Source organism: Crocodylus siamensis, chromosome 7 (genome assembly GCF_052110815.1).
Source record: "Crocodylus siamensis isolate JL-2025a chromosome 7, ASM5211081v1, whole genome shotgun sequence".
Classification (NCBI taxonomy): Eukaryota; Metazoa; Chordata; order Crocodylia; family Crocodylidae; genus Crocodylus; species Crocodylus siamensis.
This window is the reverse complement of record NC_143401.1, coordinates 6375426-6399414: the sequence shown is the minus strand read 5'-3', so window position 1 is coordinate 6399414 and position 23989 is coordinate 6375426. Positions and strand designations below refer to the sequence as shown.

Genomic DNA, 23989 nt, shown 5'->3' with positions numbered 1-23989 from the left:
AGGCATTCTACAAAGCACTTTGTGAGAAGGGATGGTGCATCCCCTCCTCTGATGTGTAGATACTGAATGCTTATCAGTGTTTAAAGGCTTCAGGAGAAACATTATTTTCTGAGCAGGGAAAAGGGACGTAAGGAGATGTTGGGGAAAGGGGATTACATTAGAAATGAAGTACAGCTAATCCCTTTAGCATTGGAGGTTATTCTCTGGACATAAACCCTAACAGGACATTCTTGGTCCTCTTTCTGCAGGAAGGGGTATAATTGCCGCCTTATTGCTTTCCTATAGACTGCGTATGTGCTGGATGTTCAACAGGGCATGGCAATTGGACCAGTTGCCAGTGGCCTGCTTCCCCCTCCAGACCATGACCTTTCTTCTCTGTGAGCCAGCCAGCCACTTCATTGGCAAAAAAATTGGGCAGCTCACTTGTAAACAGTTTTTGCCATCTGCTTCATGCCGAAACTGGCAGCTGGCCACAAGTTCAAGTAAAGGGAAGAAAACTCTTGGCCCCATGCTGGCAACCAACGCTTGTTTTTCTCATCTTCTGCATCTTCTTTCTCCTGGTCCTTTTGGTGAATTTGTTCAACACCTTCTGGTTGTCTAAAGTATCCCAAATGAATGCACTCTCTGTAAACAAGAGTTAGTCTAAAATAGTGTTTGGAAATGGCACTGGTATACAGCCACCTTCTGGAATTTGGAAAGGAATTTGGAGCAAGATAAATAGGTATGTACCAGCATCTGCCTAAGACACTGCTGACTGTATAACAGCGAGAAAGGCAGCGAAAAGTGGATGAAAGGAAGAGCACAATATGCTGAATAGTGGCTACTATACTTTGGACAAGAATAAAAATGACTACCTCTTAGAGGAAATTGTTTGTGAGCTGATCCTGATTCTTTGTAGTTCCACTTATATGCTACCTTTGCTTTGAATTATGTATTGTTTGAGATTTAATAAACCGTATTCCTGTTGTTCTCCGCAGAAAGACTTCAGAGTACAGGAGCTCCCACTGGCTCGTATTAAGAAGATTATGAAACTAGATGAAGATGTGAAGGTAAGTTCTTGCTTTCTCCTTTACATTATGAAACAAAACATGCAGTTACGAACACTTTAAATGAGTAGCATAGCTTTCAATCCCTGGAGTACAACATTTAATTAAAAAACATTATTGAACAAGTCTGTTTGAAAACTTACAAGAGTTAAAATGCAGCATCAGCTAGTATAGAACAATTAAGCTGATGTCAGTATGAAAGGCCTCCTGTGGAACCTGGAGTGTGTTTTTTGAGAAGTGCTCTAAAATTGTGTTTAAATATTTATCTTTCAAAATAAAGTAGCTGTTTAATACAAACCTGTCTACGTACTTTACATGGCAAGCTCCCTTGTCTGTTAGTATCAGATTGCTTAACGAATGTTAACAAATTGATCTGTAAAACACCCTGCGAGGAATGTAACGGCACATGGGGAGCAGACGCATGGAATGTGACTTGGCAGAGGTTAAACTGGGAGGTATGATAGCTTCCGAACTGAATCCCAATTCCTTGCCGTAATCAATAGACCAGCCTTCCTCACAGCACATTAGAGAGAATTATTTCTTTCCACATAAAAAAAAATGCTCAGAATACACTAGATGAGAGGTGTCAAACTCATTTCGCCATTGTCCAGATCTGAACCCACCTCCAGTGGTGGGATGAACAGCAGCGGTAGGGTGTCAGGGAGCTGCTAGGATTAATGCAGCTGTTGCTTACAACACCACTTCTGAAAGATGTCCCAGGATTCAGCTGTGGGTCCAGGCCTCAAATTCTCAGCCATTCCAGGAGCCCTGTGAGCTGGAGCACGTGGCTCTGAGGGCCAAACCCTTGCCCTAGACACATTGACAGCTCCAAAACCACCAGCATGGAGGCTAACTTTGTTAATTTTGCTACGTACTTCATGGATTTCACAGTGCTCATCAAATTAAATTGAATGACTTTATTATTCACCTAAACCGTAAAGTCTGGGCAAAAACATTTAATGTTTTGAATATAGACTTCCTGATGCTTTTCAGTTGCAAGTCCCATCCATCCATGTGTCCTTCCCAGGCATTTTTTGGTGTTTTCCTAGTTCTGCTAGTGTCCTGGTGTTGTCTGTCACTTTTCCAATCCTCTTTTTGTGTTTGTGGTTTTCATTTTTGCAAAACTAATGCAAACATATTGACATCTTAAAAATGCCTGACAGTTAAAGTGTTTCATTTATTAGCCTAAAACTTAAGCATGTTTAAATGATTCAGAGAAGATGGTCTCTGGCATAAGTTTTAGGTCTAAAACGCTGAAATCTTTAAAAATGAAAAATCAATATTTAGCATGTGACTGAGGAGAATGCTGCAGTCTTCCATATACGTAGGAAGTTATATGTAGAGCTGGTGAGTAAAAATGATGCTTCGTCTTGCATAATAGGAAAAACAAAATGACAATAAATATTTTGGTGTTTTCTGATGAGACAGATAGAGATCTTTTTGCTTTTACTCTAGAGGTCTCTGAAATGCTAACTTCCAAGGACTAAATGACTTGAACTCTTCTAATGAATACCACCTGTAGGTTAAGAGAATCTTTAACATTTAAATAAGCTCCATAAAAAGGTGTGTTCTTTGTCCATCTGTACAAAGGAATCATTCTTTTCAGCTTTGAACCAGATTGAAACCAAACCTCTTGAGTCCCAGTTCACTGCCTTACCCAAATTAATGCTAAATCCAATATAATGAAGGTAAAAGCGAGATGGAAAACAAAAGATCAGTGGCTTTCATTTAGTAAGGAGGAGATTATCCTGGGAAATAAATTTAATGCAAAGGTAGATAAAGTGAAGCAGAACTTTTAATAGAAAGGGAATTTGAGCTGTATACAACTAAGAAAATGGAGCTTGGTGCAGGTTGCTGTGTTTTATGCTGCATTCATTAATATAAAAGTGACTTCCTAAATAAATACTGTTAATAGTCTCTAGCTGTAAGGACCAGATTTTGGGAAAAGGTCTCAGTGTAACCTCTGAATTTCTGCCATTTTCTTCATGTGCAGAATTTTTGCTGTGCAAAGCTGGTAGATGATTGACTACCCAGTTTTACATATACCAAATACCACTTGCAACCGCAAGTTAAGGGCTTTGTGAGCACAGTGTTCCGTTCTGAAACTTGGCCCCAAAAAGTCAGTCATAACCAAAATTTCCACAATGCCTATTGTATGGTGCATGATAAATCGGTCTGAGAAAAGTGTGAACTCTGTTATGGATTATCCATCAGAGTGAAAGAAGGAACCTATCACTCTGTGACAAGAAGCTTGTCCACCATATAAATTATTTGTGGTGTTTCAATTCCAGTTGTGTTCTTGAAGATTAAGACGAACTGAATAAAACTTTTTGTGTTGGCGTATCGTAATCCAGCAAGCTGAGCAATGAAACTGATGCTGCTTTATTAAATGCTCTTTCAAGGAGAATTACAGCTGACCAGTCCTCCTATGCCTGTGCTAAGTTTGAAACTAGAAGCCCTTTGGACTTTCAGATCTTTCAGTGAGAAGCTCCAAATGTGGAAATCCCTTAAAACTTCCAGATTGCTGTGTTAGTCACACATAGACTATTTATTTGTTAATACTACAAAACCTCCGTGACTGGAATTCCAGGGTTTCTGTAGTACAGTAGCACACTTATTGATGAATGAATAAGATATGTTTTTCTCATTGCAGATGATTAGTGCTGAAGCTCCTGTGCTGTTTGCCAAGGCTGCTCAAATATTCATAACAGAATTGACGTTACGGGCATGGATACACACTGAAGACAACAAACGCAGGACACTGCAGGTAATGGCAAAGCTACTTCTACTTGGTCTTGAGCTGCCATGCTTCTTTTCTGACCCTTTACTTTCTAAATGTGCACCCACCTTTAATGGGTATATATTCATGTTTTTATAGTCTGATGTTTATGGTGTATTGAGACCTCATTATGTGTACAACTGCACTTCTTCAACTGCGCTTTCATTCTTAGGTTTCCTCTCTCTGATTTTATAGCAGTTAGCTAGTAAACTGTGGTCTGTGTAGTTGTTTTGGAACCCCTCACTTCCTCAGTCTTCACCTGTATTCATATTCATAGATTTTAAGGCCAGAAGGGACCTTGGAAGATCATCGGGTCCAGCTCCCTGCGCCAAGCAGGAATGCCCCCTGCACCATGCAACGTAGATTGCATTCTTTCAGTAATGTGCCTAACACAAGCAAAGTTAAGATAATGCACAATCAGAGGGATTGGCAAAACTGTGTAAAGATAGAAACCTAAAAATTGCCCCACACAAAACTAAGCCAGAAATCCGTCTAACGTATCCCTAGGGATAACCAGTGTTGTATGCATTAATTGTCGTCACTCCAGGCCTCAAGCCACAGATAATTGTGTGACACTGGGGCCATGCTGGATTCCTTGCTTCACTTTGACAGGCAAATTGCCACGATGGTAAAAGGTGGCATCTAGTTTCAAACCAAAACCTCCATTCTCTTGGATGTGCATCTAGTCACTCTGATTCTGCCTTTCCATTGCTGCCAGGATAGGCTAGTGAAGCTTACTGTGCCTGAGCTTGAACATCTTCAGCAGATGAAGTCTCATGATTTACCAAATGCAAACAGCACTCTCTTAAGCAACAAAAGCCAGCACAAGAATTTCACACTAATGTATTTCAAAGTCCAATAACTCCTTGTTTGTTTCAGAATCAGTTTAAAAATCCTGATCCTAATCTTTAAGGACCTGTGTTAATTGAGGCCTTGTTATCTTTAGGACTACCTCCCTCTCCACAGCAGCTGCCATTGCAAAACAGCTGCTTTCCATGGGGACTGCGCAGTTGAAGAAACACAGCTTTAGCTTTCAAAACATTTTTAGTGGACCTGAGTCATGGAAGTCCATGGCAGAGGAAATTAGATTGAACCCAGGCCTGACTGTTAAAAGAAAAATACAAGAATATATCTGTTTACTAAAGCCTTTTTCCAGAGAAGATGTTCCTTAAAATATACACTGCCTGGGGAAAAGGGAAGAAAATGTCTTTCTTGCGCTCTTTCTTCATGACCATTGTTTAGTACTTAAATGCCGAGATGATACATGCCTCAAATGCTTCAGATAACCTAAAGTGTGAGGCCTGATAACCCTTCTAATTTGTTCTCCTAGCTAGCAGGAAAAAATGCAGGTATTTTTAACTCAATCACATTGTGCTTATCACATGTAGAAGTCTCTAGCTTCAGTAAATTTCCTTCACTTCTTCTAGTGCTGAAATAGGATCTCCCCTTCTTGTGTAAACTCTTGAAATCAACCCCACTATTTCTAAAGATGGCCTACAGGTTAGGCTACTTTCCAGCCATGCATTTCAGCAGTTTTTTATTCACAAAAAACATACTTTCTTTTAAAAAAGAAAAAAAACCAGCTGCTTTTGCCCTTGAGCTTTGTCAGGACTTGACATAGTGCTGTCCAGCAATGATGGACTGCAGCCTAACTCTTGTCGGTTCAGATTCTCGCTATCCTGATGTGACACTAATCTTATGGTTACTCTTCAAGTAGTGTATAGCCCTATCACCATCCAAGGTGATAAGTACTAGTAATTTTTAGGGGATAATGTCATTTCTAACAGCCCCCCACAGTTGCCTTGGGCTCTTCTCTCCTTCATGGATTTTTCTTCTGATGCATTTAGTCTGCTGAGTCTAGATCTTATCTTTTTGTTCTGCCTGCTTTCTCTTAACCATCTCCATTGCCATCCTGCATGCTAAGTATGTTCCTTTAATGTTAGTTAGGATGCTTCTCTCCAAATAAGACTCCGTAATTCCCAGTTAACTCTTTCTCCTTTACTCACCCTCCCTCCCTGCCCCTGCCATCCCACCTCTCCCACTGGTTATATATTCTTCCACTCTAAAATATTTTAAGCAGTTTCCAGGCTGTTGCTGTGAATTTTGCTCTCTTTATGTTTCTAATTCCTCTTTATGATATCATAACACTACCACTTGTGTATACCCCCTTGAAAGAATATGGAATATAATCAAACTAAATTTACCTTATAAATTAGTGGTTCACTTGCACTTACACTAGAATTGGCTCAAAAAGTAACTAGCAAGAGTAGTCTCTTCTTTCTTGCCCCAAAAACAACTGTGGGAGGTTGTTAATAGTATTGATGCTTGCCTCATTTAAGCGTTAGCCTAGTGCAGTAGTGAGAGAGATATTTTAAGTAAAGATATTTGGTTTTATAATGGCTACTATATAGTATCCACTTGTGTGGCAATTAGTATACTTAAAAAGTGCACACTAGTAAGTCTGTAGGAGCCGTTAAATAGAAACCTATTAAAAAGACTGAATTTTACAGCATCGAGAGTATTTATTGCAGAAGAGGGACTGTAGTCCATCAGCCTGGGGTTTCTGCGTCCAAGTAAAAAGCCAAAAGTACTATCCAGTTTGCGGTGATCTTTATTGCATACAAAAATGATTGTCGAGTTTGCTTTTTTTATCTTGATACTAAACTTTTTTCTGCATTACTAGATAAAAAGGAGTGAAATAGTGAAATGAAGATTGTATTCAGAGCTTGTTCTGAGTACACACAAGCTGTTGATCTGTTACTAATTTGCCTCTTGCTTTGGTGTGTTGCAGGGTCTCAGAATAATGTGCTTACAGCTAGCTAGCCAAGTTTGCAGTGCCCTGGCTAGCCGCTGCTATTTCTCTGATTCTGCCTTTGAGTGTGATTTAACTTGATATAGCTAGCACGCCAGATCTATTCCAGAATTCCTGGGAACATTCCACATGTCAGTGGGCAGAATCCAACTGATTTGGGAGGAATATCAAGGACCAGAAGAGAGAAAATGAGGCATTTACAGCCTTTGTCCCCTGTTTAGCAAATCCACAACTGCAGGCACCTTTTAATTGTTGATAGCTAAAGGAACTGCTGAAGGGTAGCCACAGATACCTTCCAAAATAACAATATCCCTGTATCACTGCTCAGCATGCTTGAAGTAAGGGGGAGCACAGTGGCAGGGGAGTTGCTGTGTTTCAGTCCACCCTCTCCCATCACAGGCCCCTTACCATGCTGTGCAAGCTTCCCATGGTCTGGGGCAGGCAGCATGGGCACTGCTTGTCCCCGTCCTGTACTTGAATCTAAGATGAGTGGTTTTCCCTTCACCATTGAATGGGTGACCTCATCTTGGATTCAAGTAATTATAGCAATGAGGAAGGAAGGAGGGGGCACAAATCCCCTGGAATGAGCAGAGGAAACAGAGAGGGTACAGTAGGTAAGGGAGAAGGCAGTAACAGCACACAAGCCCTGGCAGAGAGAGAATTGTAGGGCTTGCTTGGAAGGAAGGTGGGCACATCAAGACCTGTCATGGGGAGAGAAAATGGGAAGTAGGCCCCTGGCATGACAGAGGAAGTGGAGGAGTTGAAGGAAAGTAGAGGGATGGGAAGATAGACACAGTGAACATTTTTTTAATCACAAATGATTAAATGAAATGAAGGGGAATGCGGGAAGGTCCTGCTTATGTTTTTAGTGCGCTCAACCCACAGATGCTGCGAAGTGAGCAACGCCCAGCATGTGTGCACCAGAGTCATTCAGGAAAATCAGGGTTATCGACTCTGGCAGCTACAATTATTTCCATTTGTGTTTTGTTGCAGAGAAATGACATAGCCATGGCAATTACCAAATTCGATCAATTTGATTTTCTCATTGATATTGTTCCAAGAGATGAACTGAAGCCTCCAAAACGTCAGGTGAGAAAAGAACATTGTTACTGCTATTCTTTTATTTGTATGGGTGAATTTCCACTGCGGGAGTTTCTGCCTTTATGAGGTGAGCTTCAAATGTAAGTAAAAGACAGTTGTCTGCTGGCTTGCAGCATTTAATGTATTTCAGCTTTTTGGATTATTTGTGTTTTCTGTTGTCAGTATGGTAAATACTGGTGGTGACTGCTGTCGCCATTTGCCTCTGAGACACATAATTGAGCCCAAGTTAGAAACCGGAGTTATAGCATGTGCATTAAATACTGAAAATGCCAACAAGAATTGCATAAAACAGAACATGCGATTGTCATTACATGTACTTATAGTCGTGTAAGTAACAAGTGTGTGGCTGCATATGGTTGCACCCGGTATCTGTTTGGATAGAGAAGAAAAAATAAAAGTCCATGTTTTTTTCCACCATTGAAGCTCATGAATCTGTTTCATGAAACGTTTCTTCTTCAGTATATGTAATTGCTCTATTTTAAAGGGCCATAATGACTGCTCATATAGGTGGCAAGCGCACTGGGCAGGAATTTGGGATACCAGACTTCTATTCCCAGCTCTAATCTCTGCCTGCTGAGAAATTTCAGACCAATCATTTCCTTGCCTCTGTGTTTCCATTTCTCCATGTGTGAACTGTGGGTAACAATACCAGCCCCCATGTAAAGCTTTTTAATTTAATGATGAAAAGTACTGTGTTGGAACCACATAGCATTGTTCTGGTCAAAATCTGAGAGAGAGAGAGAGAGAGAGAGAGAGAGAGAGAGAGAGTGTGTGTGTGTGTGTGTGTTTCTTTTGGCATTTCCTCATCCAAATGTCCAACTGGCAGCACAAGTTAGATCAGGGGTGGCCAATCTGTAGCATACATGCCACAAGTAGCCCAGGCAGCCTCTGTGTGTGGCACAGGGCAGATCAAACACAACAACAAATAGGGCAGAAAGCAGAGCAGTGGATCAGGCAAAGGAAGGAGATTGGATTGGCACCCAAGGAGGGTGCAGGGCTAATTTGTGGCATGCCTGGCAGAAAGGTCAGTGCTCACTGAGTTAGATTATAGAAAATTTAAGCTATTGGCATTTTGCAGTAACAGTTCTTTTTAAACTGGAAATTTGTGTGAAACTGACTTTTCCATCATGCCTGAGGGACAGGATGTTTAATAGAGATGATATATAACAAATGTTGTTAATATTATAAATGCAAGAATGTCTAGAAACCCATCTACCTCTTGTATTTTGTCTGGAGGATAAGAAGGAAACACTGCTTCCCATACAAGTACCACATCCTGCATCTTCCTGGGCAGTCGATGCTGCTGTAAACATCCTTGACTGGAAGCTGTAAGGTGCTAGAAGGAGCTTTCAGTCGGATGTTTACAGCGGCAGGCTGCCACAGTCATCCGAGTACCAGGTGTGCTTTGAAACTTAACAGGTTTGTGCTTTAAGAGTCCTTGTTTCTCTGCCTCTCTTGAGACCATGCCAAAAAATGGACCAGGTTCAGGGTAAAGCCTAGTTTCATTACCTCTGAATGAACAGAGTAACAGATCTTTCTGCTAGGCTGGTTCATCACATGTAATCTAAAAGGTTTATATTCCCTCTGCTGCTTAAAATAACCTGTTCAGTTAGATGGCTATTCATCTCTTTTCCATGGTCAGACTGTTGTACCTCCTTCACTGCTAGCTGCATGGTAGGCTGAATTAAAGGTGGGTTAACATCCAGTAGCTTACAGCCTTCTAGAACATGTCTGGAGTTGCAAGATGAGACTTTGTTCAGTAACTCCTGGAATCAGGAGTTCTTGAATTCTTGACTTCTTTAAAGTGTGCAAAGCTGAAGCGATCCCTTCCTCTCCAGGTAATTTGGGTCTAGTGCTTTGTAGGTACTATAACAAATGCTTTGCTTGCTGGTGGGACCACTTTTGTGATACTTGTGAAGGTTTGAGTTTGCCTATGAATTGTGGAAAATGCAAGGTAGCATTGAGAATTTTTTACACTAGCAACTACCCTAGCACCTCTGGAAGTGTGATAAAGGAGTCTGCTTGCTCGAGGATAAATCCCTGCAGCCGTATTGCATAGGAATTGTTCAGTTGTGCATTGAGCTCGGGGAAGTTTCCCTTCAAATTCAGATTGGCTCACACACAGAAGATATCTTTGTTTCAGATGCCGAAAACAGCAGTTTCAGTACTGATATTAATCTTTGGTTTTGCACAGTCTTTTATCAAGGTCTTCATGGTGTTGGTAGCGGCCCTTCAAAAGAAGGAAATACACATTTATCCTTTGACTTTTTGCTATAGGCGCAATCACCTACCCTGTCATTTCTGGAAACCTGTGGCTTTCTAGTGAACAAGAAAGTAAGTCTACGACACCCACTTCACTCCCAAATGCTACATAGAGTAGTAATAGAATACCACTTACTGGAAGGCATTCTTCACGGGGGGAAAACATGCATATAAAAATCAACAAAGTCCAATTATTACAGTACATATTTGTTGGGAATAATGTGGTCTAAATATACTAGCTCACATGATGAATGTCGTATATGAAAGCATTATGTGCATTCCTTCCTTTCCCTAAGACTTGCTTGCTTATCCCCACATCAGTAAACGGAATACAGTTTCTCCAAAGATAACCTATTATTTACCAAAATAGTAGAACTGATTCTCAGTGGAGCACCCTAGACAGCAGCAATATGGAAGTAATTAAGAATACTAACTTGAGGAGGGGGGGGCCTGCATCTCAGGAGACCTGGCACAATTGGGAAAACTGGTTAGGCATAAAGACATAACTAGGCTGTAAGTGAGAACAATCAGTCATTGCCCCAGAGAGGAAGTCAGTCTCTCTCCCAGATGTATTCCTGTTTGATGCTCCCAGTCTTCGATTTTATACAATACTGTATAGTTCTGTCCAGGTAGGACAGGCAAAACACCTTAAACATAATAATACTCCATACCTAAAGGACATGGGGTTGTTGCCTTGCATGTTTAACATTTCTTATGAAATGAATGCAGTAAGAATAGTATTTAGTTATCTAATCCAAAATATAAAATACTTTGGTAGTATGTTACAGCAAATAACAGTAACTGTACACATTCACGTCAGTCTTTCTCAGTGATCCACTACAATAAAGCTTTTTCCCCTGGGTTGCATAGCATAAATACCTGTGGAACCACGTCAACGCTTGCTCTGAGAGAGGCTTTGCAAAATCTCTGCTGCAGATACACCTGCAGATGTCCGTGAACAGTGCTGAATCAACTAGAAATACATTTTCCGGGAGCAGGAGAGTTATGATGGGTGATTATAACTTATAAAGTAGAGGAAGAATTTTTAGTGGAAAAGCACAAGTCTTATTCAACAACTTTGCAAAGTTGCTGCCTGAAGGATGAAAGCTTGCATTTTTGGCTAAGGCTGCAATCTCTATTTTATCTCTACTGCAGCTAAGATCATTTGACAAGTTAGTGGTGATTACATGGAAGAGTTGGTGGAGAAATGCACTGTTATATTGCTCTGCTAACTCCAGCTATGGGCTGAATATAAAAGGCTTCAAATCATAACATGTAACCTGGTTTAAACGGGTTCATATTTTAAAGCCATTTCTGCCTGGAGCACTGTGATACATTAACCTGCACTGCATGCTTTAGTACGATGGTGAGTTGGTTTAATTCTTGTTCGAGAGCTTAATTAGGAATCCAGAGCATTGCCATCCTTGAAACAGGCTCTCTGAGTAGCTTGCTGTGCCAGAATTGCTACAGCTGTTCCCTTTGCATGATTTTTCATGATTGGATGAAGAGAGACATGACTTTAACTGATGTACTCTGCTAATAGCAAGAACAGCAGTGAATATGTTTTAACTTCGTTGTGAATAGCATGGAGGGTTTATACTGTAAAGAGCCCAAGGAAGCAGGGTGAAAATAATCCAGTGAATTCACTCGCATAGGAAAGGATGTAAAAATAAATTTTGGGTGTTTTGGGTCTGTACTTGCCACTAGGTGGGTGGTACTGTTTACTCCCAGATTCAAGCTCAGAAGTAATTTCTTTCTCAGCTAACACGTTTCTTTTGCTTTCTTAGGGAGAAATATGCATAAATGTTTCGGGAGGAGGAGAGGACTGGATGCTGGAGTGCACTTGCACTTCGATTTTTCTCTGATCTGACTCTGCTTTGCATTGTGTATCAGTAAATGCATTCAGGATTGATAGTGCTGCCTTTGTACACTGTAAGGGTATCGAGTCAGCAGTTTTGCATGCTTGCCCCCACATCATCCCTTGCCAATGTGTCTCACCTTTCCTTTGAAGAAATCAGCTCACATGAGGGAGGGGGAAGCTCAGGTTCTAGAGGCGATTCAGTCTTTAAATCCCTGTTCAAACGGACAACAAAGGTTCCAGTTAGTGTCAGGGATGCAGGCACCTGTCTGCTAGGAACTGCGCTCATTTTACATACGCCACTAAGAAGCCATCCAGTGAATTTTTTTCAGTTGCTTTCAACTTGAGCATGGACTGAACTGGCAGCTTGGAGGAAAAGGTAGCACTTTTCTAAACCCCTCGCCATCTGAACTACCCATATCTTGATCTTGTTTCTCTTGAGTGTATAAATTGTTTCACATTAGCATCCTAAATAAGTAATTATAATTTATGCTGATTTGTGGGGAACCTGTGTTTAATACAGGAGAGTTGAGTAAGCTTTAGTAATCTGGAATTTACCATGCTGTAGCATGTGTAAACATCCTACACTCTCAGCTGTGAACTCAAGGTGGCTGGGAGAGGGTTGTTTACGCCTTCTGCCATGGTCTGAACATCTGGAGGAGTGCATTCATTACTAGGTGTACGAACAGTCTGCTTCTTAAGAGCCAAAGTATGGCTTCTTGAATGCAAGCTCATCTCTGGCTAGTGTAATAGCCAAACGTTTCACTTTGTAGCCTGAAATACCATTAACCAGTGTGGTTTCAGTGTTCCCAAAGCCATGGTTAGATAAACTTGAACAGGAAAAAGCTGCAGCATTTCCTGCACTTGTAACAAAGAATCATAACAGGATCTTTAGGTCTTTGATGTAATAAATGTTGAGGTACTTCAATGCCCCCCCCCCCCACTGAAATCAGATAGTGTGCAATAGCAATGCTTGTCAGAATCATTCCAGTTCTGGAAAACTTCTGTTCCCAGATCCATTGGCATATAGAGATCAGGTTTGTGGTTTTTACTTCCAGTGGTTTAACAGCAAGAGCTAGACTGTTCTGCATACAAGCTAAAGAGCAGGCTTCAGAGAGACAGTATTTGTAAGTCTCTTCCTGGTGCAATTGCAATTAGTTCTGTGCTGAGATAACAGACCTTGATGGAATTTACTGACGAGCACTGCAGTTGAATGGTTTTTAACTGTGGTAATTGTTTGCTCATTTGCTTCCCATAATGAAATGGGTGATTACTTTGCATTCAGAAGTCTGAAATGCTTTGATTTTGTGTAGCTCAATAAAAGTCTGTGGAAACCCATTATTTCCATTTTGATTTATCATTATGGGACTGGTTTTTGAATTCACTTTCCCCTGGCTTAAACCATTGAGAACCTAACATTAAGGATTCTGTTGCGCTGTTTATAAGGGCATATTTCAGATAGAATTTTGTTGTTTAATATTCTTTTCTCCTTACCTCTTTTCCTCTCGTGCTGCAGGAAGAAGTGCGTCAGGCTGTGACTCCAGCTGAACCTGTCCAGTACTATTTCACTCTTGCTCAGCAGCCTGCTGCAGTACAGGTACAAGGGCAACAGCAAGGACAACAGACCACCACATCTACAACTACCATCCAACCAGGACAGATAATCATTGCTCAGCCTCAGCAGGGGCAGGTCAGTGAGCAAACACAGCTTGAGGGACTTGTGATTCCTCATAGCCAGTTAAATCCTAGATTTCCTTACTCTAAACCAGGGCTGTCCAGTTGGTGGCCCATAGGCCATGTATGGTTCTCAAAGGAAAAACCTGTGGTCTTCAGGCTTCAGGACTGGGTGCCACTCCTGCCATTACTGTCCTGCTGCTGCTGCCAGAGCCACCAGGCTCCCCTTCCCTCCTCCAGCTTCTGCTTCCTGCCCTTGCCCCTGGAGGCCGGGCAGAGCAGCCTGTGGGTCTAAGGGAGCCTGTGGCTGGGAGAGTTGGAGGGATCTGGAGGTGCTGATGGGGGGAGAGGGGCATGCAGTGTGCAGCCCAGGAAGCCTCCAGCCACTCAGAAGTTGAATGGCCTGGATCTGTGCTATGTAGAAAAAAATCTAGCATGTGTATTTGGCAGGTGCTGTATTTCTTACCTGACACACTCTGCAACTAATTACTTCTTAGCCATTCACTAGGAAAGCTGTTGCCATACTATGGGCAAACTGTATTGTAATGTCTCAATTTAAGGTCATCGTGCAACTCTTGAATGAGAGCAAGCAGGGCTACAACAAAGAGTGTTTTCATTTCTTCCAAAATGAAGTTCTATATTTTTCATGCACAGTTGTGGTGGGGAATTAGCTGTATGGTCACTTAATCATCCCTTTGTTAATGCAAATAATTTGTCCTAATAATAAAAGGACTGTAGGATAACCATAGGCTGCCTGGTATATCTCCTCTAGGGAGTCGCTAAAGAAATGGTACATCCTTTATGTATTTTAAAAATAGATCGCATGCACTGGTTTTGTTTTCATGAGGCTTTAAAAAATCATCCTGCCACTTAAAAATTTAGCTATCCAAATAAATTATGTATTGTGTAACTTGTGAAGGGAGAGGTGCCTCCAGTTAACCAGAACTCCCAGCAAGTAACATCTCCCAATAACAGTAGAAAACTATTTTTTTTGATGTGGCTGAAAGTCTCTAGAAAACGTAGCACTGTCCATCTCCACCTCCCAGATCCAAAGGATAAACCTCTTTTAATGTCATAGGTCTGTATTCGTCTCAATTGGTTATTGTAAAATTATATGGGAGACCTGGGAATATATGGACAGACTGTGTACAATGCAAGTCATGTGTTTTGCACTGAAGCAGAGATAGTTAAAGCATTTGTACGAGCCTCCTTAATAGGAGAATGATGTTCCCATATTTTCAGAAACAAATGTAGGTCTGTTGCTTCATAGGAGTAAGCTGATCCGTTATTCCAAAGCAAGTGAGGGCAGCTGTGTGACAGATTCTGCCACTTGCATTCAGAAGTGAAGCTGTAATGCATTTTTGTCCATGAACGGGCACTGTCAATCATGTATCTCTCACAACTTTACTGGATTTTATTCTTACCCCTGTTTATAAACACATTCTAAAGCTGGAAAGTAGTGACACTTTGAAAATAAAATATAGTATGTATAACATGGGTGGGCAGTTGAAGAGAGAACATGGAGCCAGCCTAGTTTCTCTGTGTTTAGTAAAAGTTTGTTGCTGTGTTTCTGGTGTTCTAGGTACCAGTGTAGCTTTTTTTTGTCCATACAAGCATCTTTTTTGGAGGAAAGACATTCCAGTGATTATTCCAGTGTCTAACTCCGGAATTGAGAAACCTGGCTTCACGTCCTTGCTGTGCCCCAGGCTTCCTGTGTGGTATTTGCCAAGTCACTTAGCCTTCTTGTGGTTCACTTCCCCCATCTGTACAATGGGCAGAATAGCACATTGCTGGCATGGGTGTTGTGAGGATAATACATTGGACTCTAAGGTGCCTAGGTACGACAATAATGAGAGCCAGGTAAGCACCTGAGAGAGAACTTAAGTAATAGCAAAAATGCATGTTCACATCTGCAGATAAGCTTTAGTATTAAACTCTGTAGATTTTCTTGAAATCTAAAATTACCACTTTCTGTTTCTTGACAGCAGTAGATTTAGAATCCTGGAAATATTCTCTGCTAGCTTTTTACAGCATGGAAGTAGGCCACATTTTAAGCATCAGCACCAGGGGTTATAACATAAACCCTTGTTACTGGCTTTAGACTTCTGAGGTTCTGCTTCCTCTCGGACCAGGCGGTCAGCATTCCTTCCTGTCTTTGCTTGCAGACTACCCCAGTGACCATGCAGGTTGGCGAGGGTCAGCAGGTACAGATTGTCCAGGCACAGCCCCAAGGACAAACGCAGCAGGCTCAGAGTGGAACCGGGCAGACTATGCAAGTCATGCAGCAGATCATCACCAACACTGGAGAAATCCAGCAAATACCGGTAAGGCTCTACCAGAGAGCACAGAACAGTCTAAGGTCCTGGGTCAAACTCTGTTCTGTCAGACCTGTTATAGGACCAGGCATCTGTGTACTTGATGGTGAGAGAGGAAATGTATTGAGTGGTATTTTTTGCCCCTCTTCCCACTAGAGAAAAAGTGTATGAATCATATGTGGCACAGAGAAAAAAATTATAACTTCACTCAGACCTTTTTCTTGCGGGGGAATAATTAAGCATGTCTAGGAAGCTGTGAATAAATCTTTACAACATATGCACTTACGCACTCGCTGCATAAGTTTGTATTACTAACAGGGTCCTCACCAAGGCATATTTTACCTCTGTTTGCTTGATTCTGCACCTGACCATAAGACAGGTGCTATCTGTGGCACTGCCACAACAATTAACCCTGACTTTCACAGCACATCTTTATAAAATGTTTTCAGATTACTAGAGGGAAAGTTCTAAAGGAGCAGAAAATGCTTTTATTTTAATTATTAGGCTTTCATATTACCATAGGCCTGGCTGATGGTCCTCAGCATTTGGTCTCTAAACACCAAGAACAGAAGTAAAATTCTGGCATTTGTCCTAAATAAGCCTATAGGTCAAATGGATGCCATTTTCCCCCCTCTCTGTAGGGTATAATCACAACAAAGTTCTTGCCTGGAAAATTTCACACTCCTAGAAAATCTTCGAGCTTTGTGTGTTTGAACACCAACACACAGGGTTAGACTTAGTGTCCAAGAGAACCATCTCTAATTGCTTTTGGCTTCATTTACTGAGGCTTTTGTACAGCAGTGGTGAGATCTGTGACCACAAAACGATCAGTCCCACTTGTCAGGATGAGCAAAGCTTCAGCCTAGTTTTGTTTTAGTAAACATCCCTGCCTTGACTCAGCATTTGAGAAAGATTCATAATTTAGATTTTGAGTATTTTGAGGTTGAGTTCCCAGCTCTTTCCACTTTCTTTCAGTTCTTAACTACTTGGTTTAAAGTGTAGGGCAGAAAGGAAATATGTTCCATGCCAAATGTAGCAGCCCCCCTTCTCTGCTCTCTCTCCCCCCCAGTAGCATCTTTTACTTACAAAGCGTTATGTATGCTCTGCTCAATTAGAAGCCATGTGATCTATAGGAGTCTAGAGCACTCAGTAAAAACAGCCTTCCTAGAATTATGCTAAAATGCACATAATGTTCCCTGTTCTCTGTGTTTCTTTTACACACTTTTGGTTTCCTTTCCATATGCAAGTCTCTCCAAAGGGTTTGTTCTTAATATCGCTTGGGAGAGAGATCCTTTATGCTAGTAAGCTTGTTTTATTATAGTTGTGCTTACTAATATGACTCCAGTTTAGTTGAAACAGCTGTTTCATTGCTGAAACTTGGTATTCAGTAGAGACAAGTGAAGAGCAAAATTCCCTGCGGGGAAGGGACTTGTGAGATCCTGCAAAGAGATGAGGAAATCTGCGTGGCACTGCAATACATGGCTTTTGAAGTGTTTCACTGAAAATTATTGTTGATCCCTATATGTGTGGATCTCTGGTGAGAACTTGCCTTGTATGCAAAAGGATAGAGACCTGAGATGCAGTGTTTGTAGGGAGATGGTCCCTCTGGCTCTTCATAGTCTTCCTTTCTCAGGGGCCTAAAAGGCATCTCAACCCTCTTTCAGCTTCTTTCACCTGTCTATAGATGCAAGCCAAATTGCTGAGTGCCCGACCTGCTAGTTTTTGGGATTGCAGCATCAAGCTTAAAACAAATTCAGAGTTCTGATTCTTTTGACATCTGACTGCTCTGTTCTGCATCTTATCTGGACTGAATATTGCTTGGTAGATACTCATGTTCAGGGCTGTTTACGTGGTAGATTTGAAACCTACAGGCTTTGACCCCTGCGTGTGCTGCAGTGAACTGACTCTCCTAAGAGGTGGACATAATAGGTTCTTTCCTATTTAGAAGGATCACACCTACTGAGACTGAGTAATGTGCTGTCTATCACTTTCTGTAGTGTAATATAAGAGATGAGGCTAGTGCATTCTCTTCTGCAACAATCCATGTGGATCTCAGTATACCATCAGGAAATAAGTTCCAGCATTCTGCTTATGTAGAAGCCAGTATCCTCTGATGCCCAGCTGAGCAGATAAGCAACACTAGTGAAGTTGTGTTGCTTATCTAACATCATTTGTGCCAAAGAACTAGCATTAGTAAAGTCTCTGGTGCTCGGAGCACCATATACTTCGCTCTAAAGGATTCATACTCCTCTTTATCATTGCCACTGATGTGTTCTGTACACCTTCAAATATAGAACACTATCCTCTAATGTCCATCCTCAGCACCACAAAGGGATCTACTGCCTGCCATCCCTCAGCAGACCCATTCCCTGCTAGTTAATCAAGAATGGCCATTATGCAGCTATCCTCCAGCGTCCCATAGTATGCTGTTGTGCCCTATTGGGATCACTGGAGTGCACCATCTCAAGCACTGAGAAGCAGGTCTCTGCCATCTTCCAAAGACAAAGTGAAGCTCTTCATCATGAGATTTTTTTTTTTAAAGAGGACCTTCAGTTATACCATCTGCAGCATGGTGGTTATACCTCTTTTGCTATCCTGCTTTTCTGGATCACCCTATTTGATTTCAGTGTCTTCCTTTTAATGGCTCATTTTCGACACTGGTTTCCTCCAGGGCTTAGTTAAGTCGCATCCTGTCTCTTGCAACACATACATAAAGACGAATACTATAAAACTGGTAGCACCCTCTGTGTTAAGTTTGAGATGTTCCTCGGAACCTGCTCGCTCAGGTTTTCACGTATTTATAACTTTCTGGTGGAAAAAAAAACTGCATTATTATTTTCTATGCTTGGAGTCATCCCCTGTGTCACAAAATGGCTCCATTTTTTCTTCGACTTGGAGGGAAGGTGGGTGGACAAGCCAGAGTTGTTTTGCTCTTGCAACTCAATAACTGAGCATTAACATTTTGAGATGTTCATGTTTGCTGGACCTCAGAGCATTCATCCTTTTTTGAAGAATCAAAAACACATTATGAGCATGCTACTTCTGTTTTACCCATTATGTTAGTACTGTAGTTTAACATCTAAGTATCTTTACTGAAATATCTAGAGAACTATGTCCAGTTTTGCCCCCCCTCTGCAGGGGGGTTGCAAAGAGGATGGAGCTGGGCTGTTCTCCGTGGTGGCAGATGACAGAACAAGGAGCAATGGGCTCAAGTTGCAGTAAGGGAAGTTGAGGTTAGATATTAGGAAGAACTTTTTTTACGAGGAGGGTAGTAAAGCAGTGGAACAGGTTACCCAGAGAGGTTGCAAAATCTCCATCCTTGGAGGTTTTTAAGACCCGGCTGGGCAAAGCCTTGGCTGGGATGATCTAGTTGGGGATGGTCCTGTTTGGAGCAGGGAGTTGGACTAGATGTGAACTTCTGAGCTCCCTTGTAACCTCCATTTTCTCTGATTCTGTAAAATGTTTATGCTCATGTGGAGCCTTTAACTGTTGTAGAGGTTATTAGTTCGAGGCCAACACTGGAGCTCCGAGACAAAACTGGTGAAAAAGCTGCAGTGTTTGTGTAGCTTCCAAGACCAATAATTCTTCTTCCAAGCTTCCCTAGCGCATCCAAATTTTCTTAACCCTATTTCAGAGGAAATATAAAATGCACTTGTATATAGCAAATTATCCACAAGGGAATTAATTTAAATATTCACAAGTCAGTCAGTGGAAAAAGTTACGTTTTTAGCAGTATATTGATGCAGACCATATACCAACCTCAGTTAGGTCAGAAGTAAAACCCTGCGGGAGCGTTCTGTGTTAAAAACTTGGATGTCATTTCCTTGCAGTATTCCTGATTCATGTCAGTGCTGTTCCCTCCTTCTCAAGAAGATGAAACGTCATCAAACATACAAAAAAGATCAAAATAATATTATAGCGTCACTAGTTGCAACTATCTCTGATAGCAGTTTTCTTGTTTTATAGGAGTCATTTTATATACAAAAGAATTAACTTGATCACTCATCATACTTGACATGAAAAGTATATGCCCTTGCCTCCAAAGGTCTTTTACCTTTTAGAAAAGGCATGCTACAGTGGCCATTTCAGGTTTAATTAAAGAATTTGAAGTTTCTCTTATTTTCTTTGACAAGATCCATGTAACTATTCATTTAGAGTGCTAATCAGTTCAGTCCGCCAAATATGATCTATTACCATGGTTTCTGTTGTGGAAACAAGAAGGCAAGTTTGTGTGTTTCAGGTTACGCAGTGTCTGTTTTATTTTCCTTCCCTACCCCACTCCCACTCGTTCCTAGGTTCAGTTGAATGCTGGCCAGCTGCAGTATATCCGCTTAGCTCAGCCTGTGTCAGGCACCCAGGTAGTCCAGGGACAGATCCAGACACTTGCAACTAATGCACAGCAGGTATGTACTCCTGTACTAAGGGCCTGATGTTAACTCTTAAACTCATTTGTTTCAGTAGGTATGTCCATTTTGGCTCTGTCTGAAAAACCATAAGTATATCCATTACACACATGTAAAATGGATAGCTGGCCCAGTGCCTCACATTAAACTAATATAGATATATAGAGCTAGAGATGTGGATATAATCCCTTTCTCTTTCTTTTGCAACCCATCGTTGACTTGGTTATTAGCCCACATTGGTTGTGCATCAGGTGTTAACCTATAACCCATCTCTTCTATTACAACTGCCTTGTCCTTCCATTTCTTTCTCTGGAGCAGTGGTTTTTCAAACAGGGGTACACGTGTTCTTGTGGGCAGGAAGAGCTTTGCCAAGGGGTATGTGCCTCAATTTTAGTAATGATGCTGCAGCTTGAGATTTTGATATTGGCACTCTTCCTAAGGAATGAAGATGCCAAGACCCATCATATGTTGTGGGTACAAGCAGCAATATTTTTGCAGGTACAGGGGTATATGGCCAAAGAAGTTTGAAAACCACTATCCTAGGCTTTCAGTAGGAACAGCACTAACCCAATCAATGCCAGTGTTGGGCTGTTTCATATTCTTGTCACACAGCTGTCACTGAAACATGATTTTTATCCACCTTTAAAGAATGGAAGAACTGTTACCTCTCCCCTCTGATCTGCGAGTCTGTGCAGTGCTTATGAAAGTAAAAGTGGACTTGCTTATGTTTTGTTTTGAATTATTGAATCCTGTCGTGCCTTTTATTCTCAACTAGCATTCAGTGTTATGCTATTTTATGTGTGGTTTCATTTCTTTTGTTTCAACTGACATTGCTGAGAACTTGTACAGGAGACTGATACAGCACAGAAAGCTAAGTACTTGAGAGATGAGACTTAGATCTCTTTGGTCTGCCGCTGACTTGCTGATATGTGACTCCAGGCAAACTACATAAACTCTTGTGGTGCTTTACCACATTGTAAGGCTTAATTTAAAAGCATCTGGCAAAACTCCAGTGAAAGGGAGGACGAAATACTGTTGTCAACCCTACAAGGAGTTAATAAAATCCTCTTAGTGATGATTGGTGTCTTTTTATTGTAGATCACACAGACGGAAGTCCAGCAAGGACAGCAGCAGTTCAGCCAGTTCACGGATGGACAGGTACGGAGCACGGAGCACGTGGCAATTGACTGAATGTTAATTAGCCAAAGCCCCCAGAAAGTGCAGGGGCTAAGAAATCTCTCAGTCTCAGGCACTGACTGTCTAAGCCTGTAGAGAAGTCAGCTAAAGAAGACTTCCAAAGTATAATCAGGAAAAAGGATTCATAAGAAATGGAACAGAGACTTGCAGTGCATTATCATACTACGTTGGCTCCATATTAACCTGGTGCTTTGTGAAAAATATAGTAAATCAGCTGCCTAACCTTGCCCTATGTGTATCATCCCAGAGTTTACTGGAAATAGGATGTTATTTTTTATTCAGATAGAAAGTTTTTAAACCAGTAAGGACAAAACTTTGTAGCCTCTCGCTATGTCGTTGGAAGGCATTCTGCTACTGATCTGATGGAGAGAACAATCTGTCTGTGTAAAGGGAGTTTAGGGAGAAGTTTAGTGTATTGTTTTTAAACTGCATCTAAACTAGATTAAGTAATTACTGTGAGTCCTTTGGACTTTGTAAGGACTTTTGAATCCAGTTTGTTGAAGATGGGAGCAAGTGATATGAAAATTTAGCCTCATTAAATGTCAACATTTAGAAAATGGAGTTTGCTTTTTTACATGGATGTTGACCAAACTGGTAGTGAATGCATAAATAGGAGATGCAAACCAGATAGCAGAAACCACTCAATAAATCAAACTTGGCCATAAGATGGGAAAAGATGTTGAAATGTGTTGGAGGGCTTATGTCTCTCTGTTACTCAAATGAGTTGTGACAGTAGTATTTGGTGCCAGAACAAAAGTGAGTTCTGTCTGCAAACAGCATGTAATGAGATTTTCAGTCTGAATGACTGAGCAATAATTTACCTTGAAATATGGACTGCAAAATAAGGATGTTTTAGAAATTACCTGACCAATCTATCCAGTACTTAAAAGAGGTTCAGTTATCAGCAGGATCTTTTCCAATCCTAATCATGTCAAGAATCAAGCTCTAATGGGATTATACAGAGAATGTTTTGTAAAAATAAAGTCTGTCAGATTCAAACAGGTTATTAGATATTCACGAAACTCTTTCAGTGTAGCGTCCATCCCATTTAAGTACTGAATGCCTACCAGCATTTCTGGCCTAATCTGAGGCAGGGAACATATTTTACTTCCTCTGACAGCTGATTTTTACATTAATTTAGACTAAAGAACTAGCACGGGACTTAAAGGGAATGCTTGTTGACTATCCTGATGGCACTAAACTACCTCTTCTCCCGTCCTTTCATCTCTTACAGCAACTCTATCAAATTCAGCAAGTAACCATGCCTGCAGGTCAGGAAATCACCCAGCCCATGTTTATTCAGTCCACCAATCAGACCTCTGATGGACAAACAACACAGGTGACGGGGGACTGAAAAGCTGCACTAGCAAGTATTCTGTGGGTATGGAAACTGGCTCACACCAGCCTAACTTCTGCCATACCAACCTCGTCTGATGATCACATCCTCTTCTGTGTATCTGTACTTGATATTAAGCCTCTGGTAGGCTCTGATCTCTGGTGCATTATATGCCCTTCTCTGATGGGTATGAGAGAACATCCAACAGAAACTGAAAAGGATGCAATTTTTTTTTTTTTAAGGAAACCAACATTTCACCATATTCCGTTGCTTGTCCAAGCCTATGAAACTGAAAATAATTAAGCAAAAAGAAATGTATAGTATCATATTGGACAATGTAGTTGAACAGTTTTTTTCTCCAGTAAAATTTTTTTAAAGGGTACTGCGTCTTGTTTTCCAAAAGAGCTTTATTCCCAGTATCCTGTTTGTACTCGACTCTGAATAGAAATAGACAAAGTCATCCCATCCTGTTAGCTCAGTAGGGGTGTGCGTGCGTGTGTTTTGGGAGACTTTCCTCTCCTGCCTCCTTTTTTGGTAAGCTTGAACATTGGATATTTGCAGCTTTTGGAAAAAAAACATTCCTTGTGTTACGAGAAAAGTATTTTCTAAGGACAAAAGAGGCTTTAACTTGGCCTGGTTTATTCCAGAAACACTAAGGGAAATCTGGAAACAAAAAAATGTTGCTAACTGTTGTGATAGTTTGTCAGTGCATGTATTATAAGCTTCATAAAACGCAATAAATTTTCTTTTTAGATAAGTGGTGTTTTTTCTTTCTTGCTGTTTGAGTCCATGCAAGTTCCAAAGCACAGCATAAACTCCCAAGGTATAACCTCCTACTGAAACTTTTAAGGACGAGTCCATGGGGGAAATGGCCTATAACGTGTTAATTAAAGTCTAGCAAAAAGAGTTTAGTGAGGGAGAGGCTGAATAGGGGTCCTGTTTCCTGGAGATGACCTCAAATGCAAGATGCAGCAACTAATAGGATTGCTGCTTTCACACCGAAACATCGCCAGGCTCTCCAGGAACCAAGATAGATGGACAGATGTTTCTTCATCCACCTCTGAAAAGGAGCAGTTCTTCGGATGGATATACAGTAGGTAGCTGTGCCCAGCAACAATATGCAGCAGCTCACTACAAGAGGTGAAGTTGAAACTGCAACCAGGGTGGGAACACAGGGAGGCAAAATGTGATAGCCTGAGAGTCATT

The 23989-nt window shown here is 41.1% G+C and overlaps 1 protein-coding gene across 4 annotated transcripts in view; it reads left to right on the top strand.

Annotated features, from left to right (window-relative positions):
* NFYC (nuclear transcription factor Y subunit gamma) overlaps positions 1-23540 on the top strand; it is a 58884-nt gene extending 35344 nt beyond the window's left edge. For all 4 annotated transcript variants that reach the window (XM_090057950.1, XM_090057949.1, XM_090057947.1 and 1 more), the window contains 8 exons: positions 978-1049; positions 3700-3813; positions 7631-7726; positions 13375-13548; positions 15698-15856; positions 20143-20250; positions 21349-21408; positions 22682-23540. In XM_090057950.1, the coding sequence (XP_089914076.1) occupies positions 978-1049; positions 3700-3813; positions 7631-7726; positions 13375-13548; positions 15698-15856; positions 20143-20250; positions 21349-21408; positions 22682-22801 (903 nt within the window). In that variant the 3' untranslated portion in view covers positions 22802-23540. The remainder of the gene's footprint in view (positions 1-977; positions 1050-3699; positions 3814-7630; positions 7727-13374; positions 13549-15697; positions 15857-20142; positions 20251-21348; positions 21409-22681) is intronic.
* Positions 23541-23989: the final 449 nt, after the last annotated feature.